This window comes from Aythya ferina, assembly GCF_964211825.1.
Source record: "Aythya ferina genome assembly, chromosome: 1".
Lineage (NCBI taxonomy): Eukaryota > Metazoa > Chordata > Aves > Anseriformes > Anatidae > Aythya > Aythya ferina.
This window is the reverse complement of record NC_140296.1, coordinates 206068709-206089381: the sequence shown is the minus strand read 5'-3', so window position 1 is coordinate 206089381 and position 20673 is coordinate 206068709. Positions and strand designations below refer to the sequence as shown.

Genomic DNA, 20673 nt, shown 5'->3' with positions numbered 1-20673 from the left:
ATTTATGGCGCGTCAGTGTCCCTAACGCCTCTCCTGTCATTTTTTTTTCCTCCCCCTGACAGCCTCTATTGATGGAAGAACACGGGGTGACCCAAACGGAACACATGGCCACCATCGAGGCCCACGCGGTGGCCCAGCAGGTGCAGCAGGTCCACGTGGCCACCTACACGGAGCACAGCATGCTGAGCGCGGACGAGGACTCGCCCTCTTCCCCCGAGGACACCTCCTACGATGACTCTGACATCCTCAACTCCACGGCTGCCGACGAGGTCACGGCTCACCTGGCTGCAGCAGGTAACGCCCACGGGATGCTCGGCGTTGTTCCCCCGATGCCGTGCTCATACAGAGGTCCCAAACGGCATTTTTTGGGGGGCCAGGCGATCTTTTCACCCTTCAGAGCTTCCTTCCAGCTCTGAGAGTGATTCCTTGCCAGCCCTGCTGCTTGCTTGGATGTTGCTGAGCTGAGCCACGTCGCCTGGGCGGTGTGTGCTGGGAATAAGAGGTTGGTTTGTACAGTGCAAAGGCCCCTAGTACATCCTGCCTCCAAAATGAAGCTAAAATACCAAATATATAAAAAACCAAGCTTATTTCATCCCCACGTAAACAACAGCCAAAATAATCCAACATTGTCACGCATTTCTGCATAGCCAGGAAGCTCAGAATTTAGGGCTTTCCCAAGGAGATGCCACAACTGGTGCTGGCGTATCTGGAATGGAAAAATATTTCAGGATCACCTGCTCCTTCCAGCAAAGCCCCTGCCAAATACCCTCAGCGTTTGCCCTGTAGTGAATCTACCCCCCTAGCAGAAAAATGCAGTGATAAATAAGCACTCGCCAACCCCATAGCTGAGGAATAAAGCTCCTGACCTGCTTGATGGCACCCGTGAAGTTGTGGAAGGCAGCTAAAAGTGTGTCAGCACTTCTAGGTGCAGCAAGCGTCCCTGCTAAGGGGTGTACAGCCACGCTGAGCAATGAACCCTTGCTATAAACAGCTTTGAGGGGAAGACTTGCCTGTAGGTTGTCTTAACAAGTAAGTGAAACCTTCCGGAGTCTCTGTAGAGAGTTGTGAAAAGGCAAAAATGTTCCTGGAGAAGCTTTTCTGTGCTTGGGTTTGAAACTTGCACAGAAGTTTCAGCAGAGCAAGGCAGGGCTGGGGAGCTGCTGCCACCTCTGGGAGCCGGGCTGCTGCTGCTCGTGGGCATCTGCCACTTTTGAAAGTGTCCTAAAACCACCCCAAATTTGGGAAGTAAACTTGCCCTCGTCCCTTCCCTTCATCCTAGATCCCGAAGCACTCCTCTGCTTTGCTTGCTCATCGCGTGGTGCTTTTCTGGTTAAGTTCTGCCAGGATTTTTGATTTTTGCCTCTTCCCATCTGCACCTTTGCCTGTCCCCGTTGCTGTAGCTTTCTGCTGCGGCACCACCACGTGGGTCTGACTGCCCAGCTGCTGCTTTGGTAGTGAAACCCCAAACCTGACTCTAATTCAGGTCTCCTGCCCTTCTCTAACCTGTGGCTCCTCTGCTACCACCAGCCCTTCCTCCCCAGCACACCAAAGCCTGGCCCCCTGCTTTGTCACACCTTAACATTCATTTCTGATCCATTTCTGCTCTATTTACTTGACACCTTCCCAGCTTTATTTTCCCTGAGGTTGGGCTGACACCCTGATGTGAAATCTGCTTGAGCTCTGCTGTGCCTGCACGTTCACTCTCGCAGCCTCGTGGTCCTGAGTGCTGCCCCGCCGAGCATCCCAGTCCCTTTGCTTATTCTTTTTGCAGTCTCAACTCTTGCAAATTTTTGGTTTTCCTTTCCAGCAGCCTGCCAAGCCCAGCAGGGGGTTGCAGGAGGGTCTTGCTGCCCCCTGGGTGTAGGCAGCAGGCAGCAGCCTGGCCCTGACTCTCCCAGCCCAAAACCTGCACGCAGCACAGCTTCTTTGCAGCCAGTGTTTCTCCATTCCCCCAAATCAACGTTTTTATCCTTTTTTTCCCCCACACAGGACAACAGAACACTGCAGGGCTCGGGGTACCTGTGGCAGGTAGCACTCTGGTCACTCCTGCTCACCAAAAATGGGGTGGCAGTGCCAGCCCCGAGCCGTGCCCTAGAGAAAACGCTGACACCTGGCACTGCTCTGGTGCCATGGGTTTGGTAGCGAAGGGCTTCCTGCCCCAGTGGCTGAATCTTTGTCAAACACAAAGGTGCCAAGCTTTTGGGCCACCTGATGTGGTCTTTGTCCTCTGACACGTGGAGAAACCACACAGAGCACCTGTGGGGGCTGCTCGGGAGTCAGAGGCAAGTCCTGGAGCCTGCGTTAGAGGCCATGAGATGGCTGATAGAAGCCCAATTCACTGCGTGTCACTTGGTTCACCTGGTAAATCCAGCACAAGAAGGACAAGGACCTGTTAAAACGGGTCCAGAGGATGCCACGAGGGTGCTGCAGGGGCTGGAGCCCCTCTGCTGTGGGGCCAGGCTGAGGGAGCTGGGGGTGCCTGGAGAGGAGAGGGCTCCGGGGAGACCTCATTGCAGCCTTCCTGTACCTAAAGGGGGCTTAAAGGAAAAATTGAGGGAGATTTTTTTATAAAGACGTAATAACAAGGTAAGAGGTAAGGGTTTTAACCTGAAAGAGGGGAGATTAGGTTAGATTTAAGAAGAAATTCTTTATTAAGAAGGTGGTGAGGCCCTGGCCCAGGCTGCCCAGAGGAGCTGGGGGTGCCCAAGGTCAGGCTGGATGGGAAATTGTACCCATGGCAGGGATTGGGACTGGCTGGGCTTGTAGGATCCCTTCCAACCCAAACCCTTCTGTGATTCTATAATACTTTATCTAACTTAATCAGCTTCCCATTACACAGATTGTCCGAAGTGTGACCATGAAAGCAATAGCTCTGCCCTGCCGTGGTCCCCGCTGTGCTTCAGGGCCCGTTGTGGGACGCTGCCAGTTACCGAGGATTTACAATTTCTCTCCCTTCAGAGCTGGTTTTTAATCCCCAGGGAAATCCCTAGGCCCCTAACGCTGCAGCTGAGGTGGCTGAGCAGGATTCCTGGCTCTGTACCAGGCATCTCCTCACCTGCTGCCAGGATCTCCTCGATTGCAGTTGGATGTTTAAGATCCTGGAGTGCTGGAGTTTTTCAGTGTGTTTAGAAAATGAAATATGTAATTACACAATTGAAAGGAGATCTTTGGAGTAAAATATGTGACTTTCACCTGAGACTGAGCTGGGGCTTGCCAGTCTGGAGAACTGGAGACCCTTTTGATGAACTCGTTGATGCTGAGAGGAGGGAGCTCAGGGGATTTGGGGTCACCTTGATATGGGGGGATGCCCCCGAGCTGAGCCCTTAGGGCTGTCCCTGGGGGACCTGACCCCAAGCTGCGTGCACTGATTCACCCTCTGTGCTTTGATTTCCAGGCCCCGTGGGGATGGCAGCGGCCGCTGCGGTGGCAACGGGTAAGAAACGAAAGCGACCCCACGTTTTTGAATCCAACCCCTCGATCCGCAAGAGGCAGCAGACGCGTTTGCTACGGTAAGGACTCCTGCCTGCACCCTGACTCCTAGGGCTGCCTCCTCGATCCCTTCCCAGTGCCTTCGGTGACAAAACCACGTGCTGCCCACGAGTCCTCCAGCTTGAGGAGCCTGGGGCATCTCACCTGGAACCCACGAGCTGTATTTTAACTGGGGGAAATGGCTCAAATCGCTGCTTTGCTCATTTTTACCATGGTGTTCTGATCACTGGGGCTGACGTGACCGTTGTGGTGACTGACCCAGCCTGTAGTTTACACAACTGAGGGGAGATGCCCATTAAAGCTGATCCCGACCCTCTTTGGCTTTAAAAGCTGTAGAACTCTGTGGGCAGAAGCCCCTGTAGCCCTTGGGGTGCTGCACCACGAGTGCTCTGAGCGTGTCTGCCCACCTGATGGCCACCGAGGAGCACTGGTGCTGGAGTGACTTCTGCAAGCCTCTGAAGGCCACCTGAAATTCTGTCCTTAGGAAACATCTCTAAATATTGGCTGGTACTGCTCAAAACATTTTGGAAGAAGACAATTTTTGCTTTTTAAACTATTCTGGCCTTAATTGGGTTGTATCAAAGAAGCTGGTGTATTTGTCAGCCTCTGGTACTTGCTGCCTTCCTCCTGCACACACGCTGAGCACCCTGAAGTAGTGAAGGCCAGAGTCACCTTTTTCTTTCCCTCCTTGTAAAGCTGGTGAGAAATTAAGTTGGTTTTCTTATATTCTGCTTATTCACCTGCTGAGTCCTACAACACCCTTTGCACGTGACCAAAACGGAGAGAAATACAGCAGGATTAGCATTAAATAGTATTTCCTGGGAGCAGGCTCCCTTTCTTTTTGTAGCATCATTTCATTTTTCCTTCCCCCACCTCTGCTGACTCAGCCACGTTTGTGCAATGTTTTTGGAGAGCGAGTTTTTTCATCTCTTGAAATGGGAACAATTTATTTTAAAAGGGACTCCTCTCCAAAGAATTACTTTTCCTTTCACACAGCAATTTCATTTTCTTACAAACACCAACAAAACGCATAATTTCTGTGCACTCTCACCAGTTTAACGTGTCTGTGTAAACACCAAGCACCGGCGTGCAGCAGGTGGGAGGTTGGTGCCTGATTCTGGGATCTCTGCAGAGCTGGTGCTGATTCTTTGGCAACGTGTCTGCTGCTAGCAGCAGGCTCTGAAATGACCAGGACAGAAACTAAAATGTCATTTTATGGCTATGCTCACGTCACCTGGTGGTAGCTGCTGCTTCTCCCCTGCTTAACGAGGTTCTGCCAAAGTTTCTGACACGTTCCCTTGTGTTGCTTGGAAGTTAATAAGAGGAGGAAAGCCTGATGGAACATTTTCTTCCTACAGAGAGCTCATTCCAAAGGGACCTGCTGATGTGGCAGGTGTTGGAGTACGTGGGTTCCCTGTGCTTAGCTGTTGCAATATTTCTGGTTCTTGCCTGTTGTGTCGTTGGCAGTTGAGTGCCTACGGTTCTGGTTCGAGTAGGGCTTCGGTACTGGGGAATTGCAACGTGCTGTTATGGGGCCGAGTGTAAAATATCCTGTGTTTGCAGTCCTCTTTTGTTAAAATGTTCTTTACCTCACGATTTCTGTCTCACTGATGAACTGAGCCAGTGACAGAGCGGATCTGCAGCCCCCCGCTGTCCTTGGCTTTGCTGCTCTGCTGATTTCTCTTTACTTTGTGCATCAATGGAAAAAAGGAGAGCGGGGAGAATAATTGATACCTGAGCTGCCGTGGGGCTGCAGGGAGCACAGCAGGCCTGCGGGAGCACCATGTGGCTCGTTTGACCAGCTGGGGCTCTGCTTCTCACCTGGTTTGTCAATGGGGGACATGAAGAAAGGGACTTGACAATGCCAGGGCTTGTGTTTCCAGCAGCAGCTGATCCCTGCTCACTGCTCCGTGCCTCTGTTTCAGGAAGCTCCGGGCAACGCTGGACGAGTACACCACCAGAGTGGGGCAGCAGGCCATCGTTCTGTGCATCTCACCCTCCAAACCCAACCCCGTCTTTAAAGTATTTGGAGCTGCACCCTTAGAAAACGTGGTAGGTGTCTCTAGGAAAAGGTGGTGTCATAAATTGCTCACCTTCCCCACAGCTTTCATTCTAGCTCCAGGCAGCTTTGCAGGCCTGGCAGCGATCTGGAGGTCATGTTTAAGACCCTGGAGGTAGGAGTTCAGGTTGTATGGACACGAATCTAGCACTGAGCTCCTGTCTTCTCTGTCAGTGTTGCTGCCCAGCACATCTCACCAGGGCTGAATAGCCTCGATTAAAAAAATCAGAGGGGACAGGTAGTGTCGTGTCTCTGAACTCAGCTATCAGTGCTTGCACCTTGCCACAGACCAGGCAGTAAATGGAGCAGATCCTGAGTATGAAGCCTGGCTTCTGAACTTTTCTTTAAATCCTGTAAATCCTTCCACTTGGCGGCGTTACTTGACGTTTCATCATCAGCTCTCTGATGCAGCCAAGTCTTCGGGGCCGCTGGGTGTTTTTACTTGCCAGCTGTGTCGTTGTTTGCTCCTTCTGCTCCGCAGCCCCCCCGGGGGAAGGCAGCTGGCCCTGCCTCCTCACCCTCTCCTCTCCTGGTGCTCCTTACCTTGTTTACCTGAGCTTAACAATTCCCCACAGGTCCGCAAGTACAAGAGCATGATTCTGGAAGACCTGGAGTCTGCGCTAGCGGAGCACGCTCCCGCGCCTCAGGAGGTTAACTCAGAGCTGCCACCCCTCACCATCGATGGCATTCCTGTCTCAGTGGACAAGATGACCCAGGTAAGCAGGCAGACAGGGCAGGAACTTGGCAGAACCAGAAAGAGAGAGAGATTTAGCACCTTGCAGTGAACTTATGTCTACATCCCCAGGGGATGCACTTAATCTCTTCTTTCCCAAGGGGCCGTGACAGCTCAGATGGAAGTTAGCCGTGAAGAAGCTTTGTTATTGGTGCTTATTTTCTTCATGCAGCAGTAGAGATGCTTGTCAGGACTCGAGGTCAGGCTGCTGGGAGCATTCCCCTTTGAGCTGTTCTTCTCACCTCCCATGTGCTGTGAACAGGAAGCTATTTGTTCTGCACTTCGCAGTGATTTTTAGGCACCGAGGTCAGGGAGGTGGCTTTTGCAGTGCCGTTTTGGCTCATCCTCCTTGGGTGTTTCTTGTGTGCTCTAATTCCTGCCATCCTCCTCTTCCTGCCGTGGGCTGGAGCAGAGAAGAGCTTGTTAATTTGCTTAACTCCACATCAAACCTCGAGATCTTGCTGATGGAGCCAGGGAGTTGTCTGGATTTGGGGGACTCCCTTTCTGTCCAGGTCCAGCCCCTTGCAACCTTACTGGTGGGGAGAAGAAGAGGGGGGCCCCTGAGGGAAACTTCCTTGGTGTGGGAGGGATCCTGCAGGGAATTCTCCTTCCCTTGGGGGTGCAGGACATGAACTCAGCACGATGCATCATAATACACTTGAAATGCTGGAAGCCAGCAGCAAGATGGAAAGTTCGGGGGCTTTGGGACAAAGTACAAGCAGTGTGACAGCAAAGATGTGCTGATTTCCACTGTGCCCTGCAGAACCATCACCTGCTGGTCACAACACCAGCTCCTGTGCTTGGGCATAATCAGACACACTCACACTTTCTCATGCAGTTTTACAAAAGCTCCTGTGCCTTAAGGTATAACAGATCACGTTCCTAATCCATGACAACGCAGGGCAAAACTTAGTTGCTAGTTTTGAAAGCCACCAGGCTGGTACCTGCAGCTCTTGGTTTGGGTGGTTATTGGTTTCCCAAAACACTCTGCTGTTCTGGAGGTCTCTGATTTTACTTTAAAAGCACCAGTACGGAGTTCTGGCATTCAGATAAGCAACCAAAAAGTTTCTCTATCACCTCGTCATCGTAGTAATTAAACAGAAGAGCCTAGGACTTAAAAACAAGGAGATGGAGGCACCGCAGTGGATTTTTTTCGGGGAGGGGGAAGCCATCCCCACGTGGTGTGAGCAGTGAAGGTGCCTGCACCCGCAGCGTGTGGGCTCTGAGGAAATAACAAGGAAATGAGCCATTTCTATTGAAAGAAATAAGAGTAGTGAAGGTGGGTGAATGAGGTCAGGAAGTTGTTTTTGCAGACCAGTGAAACGTCCAAGGAACTGGTTTGCAGTGTGTGGAATATGTGCAAGAATGAACAGGTCCATGAAAAGGTCTCCCAGGCTGTTAACGTTGCACGTGCTGTCAAAGCAGCAATAAAAGTGCCAAGCTCTCACTTCAGAGAACCCTTCCACTGGGTTTATAATACAAATTGTTTATTTGTTACGATAGAGTTGGAAATTAAATATTTTAGCATTAAGGAGTGCTTCAGTGTTCTCTGCTTTTCCTCCGGACACAGCCATTCAACCTCCCCTCCTAAAATCTCTGAATAAAGCACTAATACTTTGCTTGTTCAGATAACAATAACAGGTTTGTTGTTTTTTTTTGTTGTTTTGTTTTGTTTTGTTTTCTTGCAAATATGTGACACGGCCTTGGTCTTCAGGAAACCTTGCACAAAGATTTGGCCGAGCCACGTTGCCCCTGGGGTTTGGTTGCTTTGTGTGTCCATGTGTGAAGCAGCTCTCCCATCTAAGGCAGTAGTTGCTGGCAGAGCTTTTTTCTTCCTTTTTTTTTTCTCTCCCAGATGCACCACTCCTGCGTTCCCAGGCTCCTTGTAGAACTGTTACACCAGAAATCCTTTTTCCTCCCCCCTCTGTATTTTTTCCAGGGCGCTCTGTCATCAAGCACGCAGCCTGCTGATGCAACAGCTCAGCAACTTGGAGCCTCTTATCTCAAGCCCTCCCGTTCTGAGTTAGGGTAAAACAAGCCCCCCGTTAGGAATAGCCTTCTTCCTTCCAATATCTGAATCCAAACAGCTTCGTGAAGGCTTTTCCTAAGCTGTGGGCAGGGCGAGGTGGGCCTGGTTGGGGCAATCCCAAACAAAAATCCAGGCTGGGTGGAGAGCAGCCCTGAGGAGAAAGATCTGGGGTGCTGGAGGATGCTCAGGGGATGGAGCCCCTCTGCTGTGGGGCCAGGCTGAGGGAGCTGGGGGTGCTCAGCAGGGAGAAGGCTCCAGGGAGAGCTCCCAGAGGGCTGCCAGGGCCTGAAGGGGCTGCAGGAGGGCTGGGGAAGGACTCTGTGTCTGGAGGGCAGGGGAAATGGCTTTAATCTGGAGGAAAGTAGGTTTAGATTAGAAATCAGGAAGAAATTCTTTATTCTGAGGGTGGTGAGGAGCTGGGGGTGCCCCATCCCTGGGGATGCCCAAGGCCAGGCTGGCTGGGGCTGGGGGCAGCCTCACATTTTGGAAGTCTTCTTTATAAATCTCAGATCCTGGAGCCGCCCGCAGGCCGTCTGAGGACAGATCAGCAGATTTAACTGACAGGACTACAGGCTCGGGTTTTCACAGCGCAGCAGGTGTTCCTCCTTGGCAAAATTCAGGCAGTAAGGATGGTGCGAGTGGTGGGTATGAGACAATTTTGCTCCTGAAGGACTCCAGCTGCTGCGTAGTCTTTGCCAGACTCAGGGCCAGGCTTTTAAAATAGAAACACAACACAGAGAAGCTGAGCATGTAAAGCTGCAATACTGTCAACTTTTATTTTTTTTTGCCACAATGGGGTTTGAAATACATCAGTTAGAGGAGGTGGTGGGGATGCTGGCTCCCAAATCCCTGCAGCCTGGTGCGTGGAAGGAGATGCTGCTGGTTTTTGTAGGATTTTGGATTCCTGGAGCTGCTGATGGAATTCTCTTTATCTGCAAACAAAAAACGAGCTTTTTTTCGATTAAATACTACAAAGCCCATGGAAAACCAAAATATTTACGGGTAGAAATTGGGCAGCACAATTCAGAGGTGTCTCTGAGCAGCTGCAGGCAGGTGGCAGAGGCGTTGGCTCCTCAAAATGGGAGGCGAAAATCGCTCCCTGGTTAATTGCTCTGCCTCCTCGGTGGTCTAGAGGGAAATAAAGCCTCTGCTGAGCAGAGATGCTTCTGAGCAAAGAGCATCACCCACCTCAGCTGTGCAAAAAACAAGACATTGCAGCGGGGCTCTTCCCCTGGAGCCATTTTATAGAGGTGACTCGTTGCTTTACGGGCTTTGGCGACGTGCATGCCATGGCAGAGCTGAGCTTCGTATAAAAACTCAGCCTCGGTGTTCTCTGTGGCTCTCTGATAGCATTAAGGAGGAAGCTTGGGTGATGCTGAGGCCAGAGCATCAGTCAGCTCTCGCTGAGAGGCACAAGAAGTTGTCCGTCCTTTTCTCAAGGGGCATTTTGTTCCTTAATGTCACTTTAATTTTCACTTTTTTTGTTCTTTAACTTCACTTTTCTTAACCTAACGCGCACCTGTGGTTCTCAGGGTGCTTACACAAGCCAGCAAAGCTTGTCTTGGCCTCAAAAATCATACTCGATGCCTGCAGGTCAGTGGGGTGGAGGAAGGAGAGCATCCCTGTTTCTCAGTGGAGGCACCCCAGGATGAGAGAATAATCCTGCTTTTGCAGTGTTTCAGCTCAAAAGCTCAAAACCTGCATCATTTCCAACAAGAGCAAGCAGTGGTGATCCTGCCTGGTCCCCAAACACACCCCTCTGACCCTTTAGAACTCCTCAGCGATTCCTATTTATGACCTGACCGCACTTTCAGGGTGGAAAAAAAGGGAGATTTGCACAAAAAATAAATAAATCTGTGAGCAGACCCCTCCGTGCAGGGCGTCGGTGGGGGCACTTCAGCAGTCGAGGAGACTTTCCTACGGTTTCTCTTGATGCTGGAGATGACAGGAACCTTTTCCAGGCGCAAACAGGAGCGAGCTGCGTGCTTTTGGGGAAGAAACTTGCTTTTTGGCTGGTTTGTGGCTGCAGCCAGCAGAAAGGTGGCTCCCCCAGACTGCAGAGGGTGAGACACGCGGGGTCTTTGTCTCTCACCCCTGCGAGCTGCCGGGCTGAGGTCTCGTTACAGCACTAATTAGAGACGTCCTGGCGCTGGAGCAGGCTGCGGGCGTCGCCGCTGATTGTCTCCCTGGCGGATTAAAGGCGAGCCCTCCTTAACGAGTGCCTTGAGTCGCTGGAGCTGCTGAACTCCCCGGGACCAGTAATTAATCCATCTGTTAACAAGGAGCAGGGCTCGCAGGCAGCGATTCTGGGAAGATGTTTAACCGTTGTTGCACTGGGCGACTCGATGCCATCAGCAGGTTTGTTGAGCCAAGCAAACCTCACCCACCTGGAGGCTGTGTCCTGGGCTGGAAGGGAAGGCACCACAGTGGTTGACCTGTGCACGAGCGAGCTGCTGGCTTTTCTCTGCCCTTTTTATAAATTGGGGTTTGGTTCACCGGCCCTGAGCTGCTTGAGGATGCCCATGGGGTGGTGGGGGCTGCTCCAGAGGGGCTGCTCCATCTCTAGCAGGCTCTGACCCGTTCCTGGGCTTGCTGTTAGCTCAGAAATGATGGAAGGGCTGAAATGCAGCCGCTTTGCTGAGCAGCAGAGGTTCTTTTAGGGTGGCAGCAGACACATCATGTCCAGACCCACGAGTAAACCAGATTTTTATTCCCTTTAAGGTCCCTAGCCACTGCTGCGAACTGTGCAAGCAGCAAGTCATGCGTTCAAATGAATTGTTTGCTTTTTATCAAAACACACTTCAGTTTTTCTCCTTAGATTTGCAAACCAGAGCCCAACGTCACATCTTGGGGCTGGGCTCTGGCCTCGAAGAGCTGCTGCAGCTCTTGGTGCCTTCAGCAGGGTCAGGAACTCTGCAGCCTCCCGTTCCTCTGACAGATATTGCACTCCAGGACAGCACAACTCAAATGGCTTTATGGCAAGCTCCGAAGGGAAGCAGGGAGGCACTGAGAAATGCATCTAGTTAGCCTGAAGTTAACACATTTTATCTTGGTGTGTGCACTTGTGCTCTCCCTGCTCAGCCCTACAGCTGCACCAACCTCCTCCTGCACCTCCAGGCAGTGCCCAGGACAAAACCCAAACGTGCCACAGCACCCTGTGTGATTTTTATAAACCCTTTAATGATTCAAAGGAATGCCAGCTCAATTTGCTGCGCCAAATCTCTCTTTCTAAGGCAGGGTCTCCTGATGGTAAAGGCAGTCAGCAGCTGGCCGGTGTTTGTGGGTGCTAAGGAAAAGCACAACTGGGCTGAAAGGTGTCCCTGCTGGGGGAAAAGCTAAAAACAGATTCAGAAAATCAGTCCAGTGGGTGTCATGTTCTGCAGGGGTAGGGAAGAACAGGTAAGAGTGTCTTTAAGTTGGAGAAGCTCCCTGAAGCTCTGTCCTTTTTGCAACATCCCCATAAAATGTACAGCTGCTCAAATAGAGTTCTTGCAGCTGTAGGGACACAATGTTATTTTTTTTCTGTCCTGCATTGCTCTAATCATTTTCTTCCCCTTTCAGGTTGATTAGCTCTCTTCGTGGTAGCGTTTGAACCAAAAAATGTGCTAATGCAGCGTGTGTTTTGCCTTATTCTAGCTGGATTCATTTTATTTCTGCTGTTCCGTAATCTAGTGAGCTCTTCTCAGCTGAGACTCGGGAGAAGATGGCACAGGATTTGTTGGTCTGTCCTGGGCATGCCGGCCTCTTCCAGTTCGTGGTTCCAACAGGAATGGAAATGCAATAACATTGCACTGTGCATCTCCAAACTACCAGAACTGTGTCCCTAAACATCACCTTATGTGCTTCGTTCCAGGCACAGCTGCGAGCTTTCATCCCGGAGATGCTGAAATACTCCACGGGTCGCGGCAAGCCGGGCTGGGGCAAGGAGAGCTGCAAGCCCATCTGGTGGCCTGAGGACATCCCGTGGGCCAACGTCCGCAGCGATGTCCGCACGGAGGAACAGAAGCAGCGGGTGGGTAGCCCACGGGTCTGTCTGCATTCAGCTTTCGTGGGAGATGTTTTTCTTTCCCTATGCTAGCTGCAAAATCTGCTCATCTCTGTGGCCTTCTGAAGCAGCCTAAGACCAGTCAACTCTCCAAGTATGCAGTTAATTTCCTACAGAGTCTGTTTCGTGGCCTCATGAAGCCCTTGAAGGGGTTCCTGTCCCATCCTGAGGGGCCTTTGTGCTTAATGGGAGTGATCAAAGATGTGTGGTGGAGCCAGGAAAAAAAAAGAAGTGAGAGAAAGGGTGAAAAGGTTTTGGGTATCAGTTTCAGCTTTGGATCCTCCGCAGGTGATGTTGCCGCCAACCTGTCACAAGGAGACCCTCAAAAAGAGGCTACCAGGGTGTGAGGGCAGCGCTGATGCAGATCTGGTTGGGTGGGGAGGGATGTCTGGGGGCTGGAAATGGCTCCGTGTCATCAAAAGGCGCTGTGTCCTCAGCTCTTTCAAGGTGGAGGTGATTTTCTGTGTGTTGGCCTCAATTCTTCAAGATTCCTTGAAAGGCAGAGATGCACGTGATTGAGAAATATGCCCTTTCCCTTGGTCAAGAGTGCTCGTTCTGTGTCCATGCACAGAAACGCAGTGGCTTTCAGGGTAGTTTCTGAGCTCTGGGGATGGAGGGATTAGGTACTGGGGGCATTTTTTGTTTGAAGATTTATTGAAAAGCACCCAGTCAAGGTAAGCACGCAAATCACAGCAGCAGCAGCATTGAAATGATTCAGGGAAGTTTTTACAGGCTCTCAACTCCTTCCTGATTCTCCTGGCAGGTGTCGTGGACCCAGGCGTTGCGGACTATCGTGAAGAACTGCTACAAGCAGCACGGCCGTGAGGACCTGCTCTACGCCTTCGAGGACCAGCAGACACAGCAGCAGACCACGACCACGCACAGCATCGCGCACCTGGTGCCCTCGCAGACAGTGGTACAAACCTTCAGCAACCCCGATGGCACCGTGTCCCTCATCCAGGTGAGCAAAGCCCTCCAGCATTCCCAGCACGGCTGGCTCAGGATCAACTCGCATGCCTCTAGGAGGTGGTTCAGAGCAAACCCCTCCTTTTGGTAGCTTGCCTTGTCCGTCAGGAATTCTCTTTATCAATCTCTTATCATTAAGCCAGCGCTCATGCTCAAAGGAGAAGTCCCATCCTCTCTCTTCTCTGCTGTGAGAAGCATCTCAAATAATTTTCTTCAGACAGGATCTTCTGTGAAGCTATTTTATTCACGATTGCAGTGGTGGGCATCCTGCCAATCAGGAACGCGTTTTAGTGAATAAATCATAACCTTTTATTCCCTATTACCCGATGCCTGGCTGAGTACTGCAGGTTCACAAGCTAGTCGATGCTCCTCTATACCAGATATGTACAATTTTTCTTCTTTTCAACCCTTTACTTTCTCCTTTCTTATGTTTTGAGAACTTGGGATCTTTGTTTTACTGTTCTCACACTGCTCAGCCTGTTTTCCTCAAGCTTCTACTTTATTTTGGAACAGTGAGGCCTTCTACTGTCCACTTATCTACTTAGCACTTCTTATTATGACTACACAACTACCTTGGAATACAGAGAAGTAATTCTCTACTGCAAAAACACAACTTTGTTGCTCACACCTGCTCCTATCCCTGTTCACAAACAGAGACACGGCTCACGTGGCCACACAGAACCTGTGGTGGCCATGGGATGAAGTGACAGGAGGAAACGTGATGGGACTGCCTTTCTTTAATGGCATGAAATCTGTCTTAATCCACGGCATTAGGTGCTTCTGTATCCCCTGCTCTTACACCTGAAGCCTGTAAGATATAAATATAGTAATTCTTAAGCCGCCCCCTGAGGGAAGGATGTTTGTTAGACTGCTTTAGGGGATTCAGAGCAGAAGTTGCTGCTGCTGTATTCCCTTCTCCATGTGGGGCAGCAGCTTCTGGCAGCTCAGGACGTGGACTTTATTTTTGTTTTGCTTTTGTTTTCTTGTTTGCTTTTCAAATGAAAGCTTTTCAGTGAATTGGCCCAGCCTTCTGCTCCCCCAAGGCCCAGCAGAGCTGCCAAGCTGGCTGTTTGCTCACCCGCTAACAGACATTTTCCTTTTGATAGCGTTCTCCTAGGTGCCCAGCACCTGAGATCCCATCGACTTTATAGCACCTACAGGTTTAATTCTGCTTAGAAACAAAGCTGCAAATCTCCCAGATTTTGCCTTTTTTTCTTTCTTTTTTCTTTTTTTTTTTTTTTACATGACATCCACGGGGTGGGAGAAGCTTCTTGATTCCACCTGTGCACCCTGCTCACACCTGAAAAAGGCAGTGGTATCCTGCAGCAGTTCTTTACAAGGCTAGGAAACCAGTGAGGGTCTGTGGTTAGAGGACAGCACAAGGGCTGTGCAAAGCTTGCTTCTGGGCCCTGTCCCCACTCTTGAAGCTGCTGCAGGCTGACACTGCTTTAACATGTTATTTTTTCCCCTTGGAGACAGCTCAGGATTTTCCGTGAGCTCTGCCCACCACTATTATTCTCTGTAGATGCTGTGCCTTGTAACCTGAGAGCGTTTGCCTGTCGCTTTGTCTGAATGATATGGACGTTTCCCTGCAATAACAAACGTCTTCAGCTGCATCTTGTTGGCTCCTGCAGGTTGGCACCGGTGCTACAGTTGCCACGCTGGCTGATGCCTCCGAGTTGCCTACCACGGTCACCGTCGCACAAGTCAATTACTCCGCAGTGACCGACGGAGAGGTAAGGGTTTTTGACAAAGAATTTGACAAAGTGAAATATTTGTCACAGTTAAGTCACAAAAAAACACCAAGCCTGCAGTGTTCAGGGTTAAAATATACGAAACCGTATGAAATTTCACATACAAAGTGCTGAGCTGTTGTTGTTTTGACTCAGGAGCACACAAACAATTAGGGCAGAAGCCTCAGTTCTGAAATTCATCCCGTTTTAATGTCCTGTATGTTAATTCTGGGAGATCTGCTCTAGCAGATAGAGACTTAGCTACACAAATCCATGTTTCTGTATTTGTTTGGGATAATTGTTTCACGTGTGCTCCAGATCCTGAGCTTTGCCACTTCAGGGTTGGGGGTGACACCTGGGGTATCCTGAGCCTGTGGTTAGCAGAGGACATTGCATGGCTGTGGGCAAATGGTGTGATTCTTCAGCTACTGATCTCTGAACAAACTGGGACTCTTCTTCTGCAGCTTTTAGAGAGGTTTGCAAGTGAATACCGGAGAGAGCTTCATAAATGCTCGTTATATTTGAGACAGCATGAGGTACCACGGAGCACAGTACTGTGCCACGTACTGTGAAAGCTTCTTCCAGTGCTCTAAAACTGGGCAAAGCTTCAGCTGAGGTCTCCACCAGACCACTTCAGCCCTCAAATCTGACCTCTCACACTTGCATGCGTTTATTTTTTCCACTTCTTTTTTTTTTTTAATCACGTTAATAAAAGTTTAAAGACCACGAGGAAACTTTTTTTTTTTTTTTTTTTTTTTTTTTTAACTTTTTTCCCACTAACTCCCCTGTAAATCCCTGAGGCTGCAGGCAGCTTTCTGCCCCTTTGCTGCATGCCAGGCTGCCTGGCTGCGGACGGTTTGTGCAGGAGCAGTGGGGTCTGGTCAGCTCTGTGCAAGGGAGGCTTTCAGGGCGACAGGTGGCAGCACAGAACAGCTTTGTTTTGCACAAGACCCTGTTTCCAGCTGGGAAGCAAAGGGAAGCAGCCTGGCTGTGACCTTGAAGTACTTTGAGGGTTTTCAGAACCCTCTTCAGATGTCTCTTGACACCTGGAAGAAAAATTTTCAGAGGGACAAACAGAAATTAAGGGAGCACAGGCACCTAGGTCCTCCTGTAAATTAAATGTTTAAGAGATATTGAATGAAATAAAGATACTAAAGTTTTTTTCATTGGTGAATGTCCGGGATTGCTGTGTGCAGCTTAATTCACAGCCTGTTAGCAGCATATCTAAGGATGTTTCTGCCTTGCTGTCATGCTGAATGGAGATGTGAGTTAGCTCTGAGTAAGCAGAGGTGTTTATAGGATGCAGAGCAACACGGAGCAGGGGTGCTTGCTACGATCTCAGCAGCACGACTTTTGTGTTGGTGCAGAGAAGGGCCCGGACAATTCCTCCTCCCTTTCCAGGCCTTACTCCTTCCCTGTTTTGAAACAGCCTAGGCGTTTTGCAGGGTGCTGATTCATTCAGCTGACTGCTGAATACATACAGGTATTTGCAGAATATATGGATGTTCTCCTGCTGCATGGTGCTGGGAAGGAAGGGTGCCTTTCCCTGCTCGGGCTCGCTTTGCTTTGGTTTCAGCCTGGCTAGGGAGCAGCACAAACTGTCCAACTCACTTGAGAACCCTCCCATCTGCGACTTCTTCCTCTCGAGGCACTCAGACTTGGTTCCTTCTTGCCTAAAAGATTTTGCCTTCTCTTATCTTGGCTTCTTTTCACCTTGTCTCAACACCCTGTTGCTGCTTCCTCCCTGCTTTGAATCCTTTTGCCCAGGTTCAGCTGTGGGCACAGGAGAGTGAAGCAGTTGGGGATGGCCATTTTCATTTATTAAGTGCATTACTGCAGCAAAACAAGTTCCAGTTGTGAGCTTTAGGTGAGCTTCAGCCAAGTCCAGCACAAATAAATCCTAAATGGGAACATGGTCCCCCAGAATGATGGGATGGGTGCAGACAAATGGAAACAGGGAAGCACTTGCAGCCCTTTGCCCTGTGGCACAGTGATCTGTGCTGAGCTTCCAGCACCACAGCAGTGTGGCTGCTTTAAAAAGTGCCTGGCAGGCAGTGATCTGACTGCTGTCCCATTTTCTGGTGGGCATGGCTGAATAAAAGGGGTTTGTGGGAGCGTGAGGTGCTTCACAGATGTTTAGGGGGGCACCTTTCATGTGCACGAGAACTAAAATTCTCACTTGAAGGTTGAACGTGTGCAGAATAGCAGCTGTTTTCCCTGTCAGAGTCTCTGGGAGAGAGTCAGAGTACGTGCAGGGTTCTCCAAAGACTTCTCAAAACTATCTGACTTCCTCGTTTCACGGGATGGCTTCATATCCTGGGACCTTTCTTCTTTTTCTTCCTCCGTAGGTGGAGCAGAACTGGGCAACGCTACAGGGGGGTGAGATGACCATCCAGACGACGCAGGCATCGGAGGCCACGCAGGCAGTGGCATCGTTAGCAGAAGCAGCAGTGGCAGCATCTCAGGAGATGCAGCAAGGAGCAACTGTTACCATGGCACTCAACAGGTACGGGAGAGAGGAGAAGGCTAGAAGGCTGCACGCGGCTGCTTTCTTCTAGGTTTTCACTCTGACAGTAAAAAGACACTCTCTGCAGTCCCATGGAGGCTTTTTCATAGCAAATTCCTAGTTCAGCATGTGTACAGGAGTCTGCAGGATAGTTTTCAGTTTCCACTGTAACAGTAGGAGCAGCCTGACATGGAAATTTCCTGAAAGAGGAAACGGTAGGTGGTAACTGTACCCCCTGAATGGTTTGGGTTCAGCAGGGGTCCGGTTACAGGGCTGAGCTTGCTGATAAGAGTCCTAACGTGCTGATAGTGCCTTTTGGTACGCTGGTCTGTGTATCCATCAGAATTAGTAACAGTTCCTAACTAAAAGGCCAAATTTCACCAGTTGTGTGCTGCCTTGGTCACTCATCAGAAAACAGAACGTTGTGCTCAGTGTGCCAACAGGTAAAGGTGGTAAAGTTCAGTTCTCTGCAGGTCCGTGCAGCAGGAAGCAGTCCTTGCTCAGCTCTGGGGAGCTGTTTAAGCTTTGCTTCATGTTCTTAAGACCTGCAAGTGGCTGGGGCACACTGTGGCTGCATCCCGAGGGAGCAGGACAGGACGTGGCATCAGCCCCAGTAGCGCAGGAGGTTTCACGCTGCTGAGGTGTGAAATCACAGAATCAATTCTGTGATTCTAAGGTGGGGGGCAAAACATTTTCCTCATCCAAATCGGGATTTTGGACTAAAGGCTGTTAGAGTAAAGGCTGAGCAGCCACGGCCTGGGACAAGACACAAGCCCACAGCTCTGGTACTCGGGGTAGAGCTCCAAAACCATGCTATGCAGGGATCACAAATAAATAAAGCAGCCACCTTGATCCTGGGGTCCATCACCAGCTGGCTTCCAAATTGCTGTTGCAACTGAACTGCAAACACCCCTAGAACTGTTTCTGTTTGTGATCCAGATTCAAGTCCATCAGGTATGTTCTTTTCTACTTCTATAGGAGGCTGATTGAGTAGGATTATTTTTATTAATAGTTCCACTGTAAAATTGCCTTTTAAAACTAAGTGATTTTTTAGGACACTGTAAAAACAGATAAAGTAACTGGGCATGGAGTTAGAGGAAAAAAAAAAGTCCAGTCTCCTGGAATCTGGCTTGCAGGATCTGTATCCTGCACGTTTCTAGTTGGTAGATTTTTTTTTCTCTGTACTTTTGAGAAATTTTTCTGAAACCAGTGTGCTTTCAGTTTAATTTTGTCCCATTGCTACTGGTTCTGGCTCTTAAGGTCACAACGAGCAGTTCTTTCTCCTGCATTTAAGAAGTTCTGGGCGACTTGCCCCCCAAACCTTCCACGTGGAACAGGTGCTCTCTTTTCTTTGCCACCAAACACTGCTGTGGGAGTAGGACTGTGATCTTTCCCCTACCTGTAGGAAGATCTTAGCAATTCCTTGAGAGCTAACAGCTCTTCCAGCTCTGCCAGGTTTGAGGATGGGAAGTATGGGGCCTCCTAGTATAGGAGGACATTAATTAATTGATCTGAACTAATTAGTGTTTGTGGAGCACGCTGTAACTGGGCACAGCTTTTATGCTGTATGATCATCATTATTTTCAGGGCTGCAGCCTTAATGAATGATTAAAATGCTGAATTGCCCTTGGAAGTGGCTTCAAGTAAGCGTGCAACATCTGGAAAATAGTGTTACAGCAGGAAGTCTGGGTTTACCCCCAGGTTTGCTCTGTTGTAGTTGGCCTTCCTGCACTCTGCCTCCACGTAGCTGCACGTTCAGAAGAGACATTAACCAAAAGGGATAGGGAGGCAGAACAAGAAAATATTCTGGCTCAGTAACAGTGCTTAAGAGCTGCTGTGAATGATAGAGGAGCTATTTAGAGATGAAAATATGCCTTGAGTAGCTAATATTTATCCAAGGGGTCTGGAGGAGTTTGAACGGTTGTTGAAGGATGCTCACAGCACCCGGACTGTACGACGAAATGGCAAATAGAACATCATCTCAATCCATGCCAAATAACCCATGTGTGAAGAAATATCTCCTGCATAGACCCAACGAGGAACTGTTTGTTACCAGTTAGCATTCAGCAAGCTCCAAGAATCCCTGCTGAGCAGGGATTGTCAGAAAGAGTAAGTTGAATATTAGGAATTACAGGGAAGGGCGTAGAGAGCAGGGCAGGATCAGGCCACTGCGCTAACCCACAGTGCATCTACATCTCAAATAGTGTGAGAAATGGTCACACACACCCCTCAAACAATGTCTTACGTTTAGAAAAAGTCTGGAAAAGGACAAGACTGGTCAGGAAGCCAGGAAGAGCCCTTCCACAGCGAGTGGGCTCTGTCTCTTCAGCTTGGAAAAGAGATTACTGGAAGTCTTATGAAGTCACGAGGAAAATGAGAATGGAACTGTTATTTTCCATTTCTTGCACTATCAGATGCCCAGGCTGCCCAGCAAGACTGAGGGAGTAGGTTTTGGACTGCCAGAATGCAACGTTTTTATTCACACGTCATCTAATTAAATGTGGCTCTCATTGACACAGGATGTTGGGGAAGCAAAAAAAAAAAAATATAAATGGGTTTCAAAGGGGATTAGAAAAAATCAAACCTGATGGTCCAGATGCAGTCTCTGATGTAGGAAATCAATACGCTGCTGACTGTCGGAAGCTGAGAGGGTGTAGGAAGGGAAGGATCATACACACTCCTTCCTAAATACCTGATACTGGCTGTTCTCACAGCAGGGCTGCTGCATTAGAAGGGCCTTTGGTCTGACCTCATTCGTGCGAGGAAATTTAAGAATGCCGTGCTCAGCTACCAATCACTCGTTAAAAAGAATTATTAAACCACTTGGCTGGGGAGAGGTACTCTGTCTTCTCTAAATAGAGAGCTGCTGATGTGATCCTGGTAACAGTAGACCTCTGGGCCTTCTGCAGCGCGAGGTAAGCTGGCTGAATCCGTACTGAGAGGTGGAGTTGGAAAATCCGGAGAGAAACGGTGGCAAAAGAGTGAGTTTTGTGCTAGAAGCCAGAGGCAGGAAGGAGCCACGTGGTGTTATAACGAGCTCGGATGGTCCAAAAGCTTTTAGGAAAGTTGTGGGCAAAAGGATGTTAAAGAAGGCACGGATATTCTAACTAAGA

General features: G+C 49.7%; 1 protein-coding gene across 12 annotated transcripts in view; it reads left to right on the top strand.

The window, feature by feature from the left end:
- The window catches only part of NRF1 (nuclear respiratory factor 1), a 55795-nt gene that overhangs the window by 11127 nt on the left and 23995 nt on the right, over positions 1-20673 (top strand). For all 12 annotated transcript variants that reach the window (XM_084504550.1, XM_084504557.1, XM_084504553.1 and 9 more), the window contains exons 2-9: positions 63-294; positions 3395-3509; positions 5415-5541; positions 6124-6264; positions 12164-12322; positions 13119-13316; positions 14956-15057; positions 17403-17560. In XM_084504550.1, coding sequence (XP_084360676.1) covers positions 72-294; positions 3395-3509; positions 5415-5541; positions 6124-6264; positions 12164-12322; positions 13119-13316; positions 14956-15057; positions 17403-17560 — 1223 coding nt within the window. In that variant the 5' untranslated portion in view covers positions 63-71. The remainder of the gene's footprint in view (positions 1-62; positions 295-3394; positions 3510-5414; positions 5542-6123; positions 6265-12163; positions 12323-13118; positions 13317-14955; positions 15058-17402; positions 17561-20673) is intronic.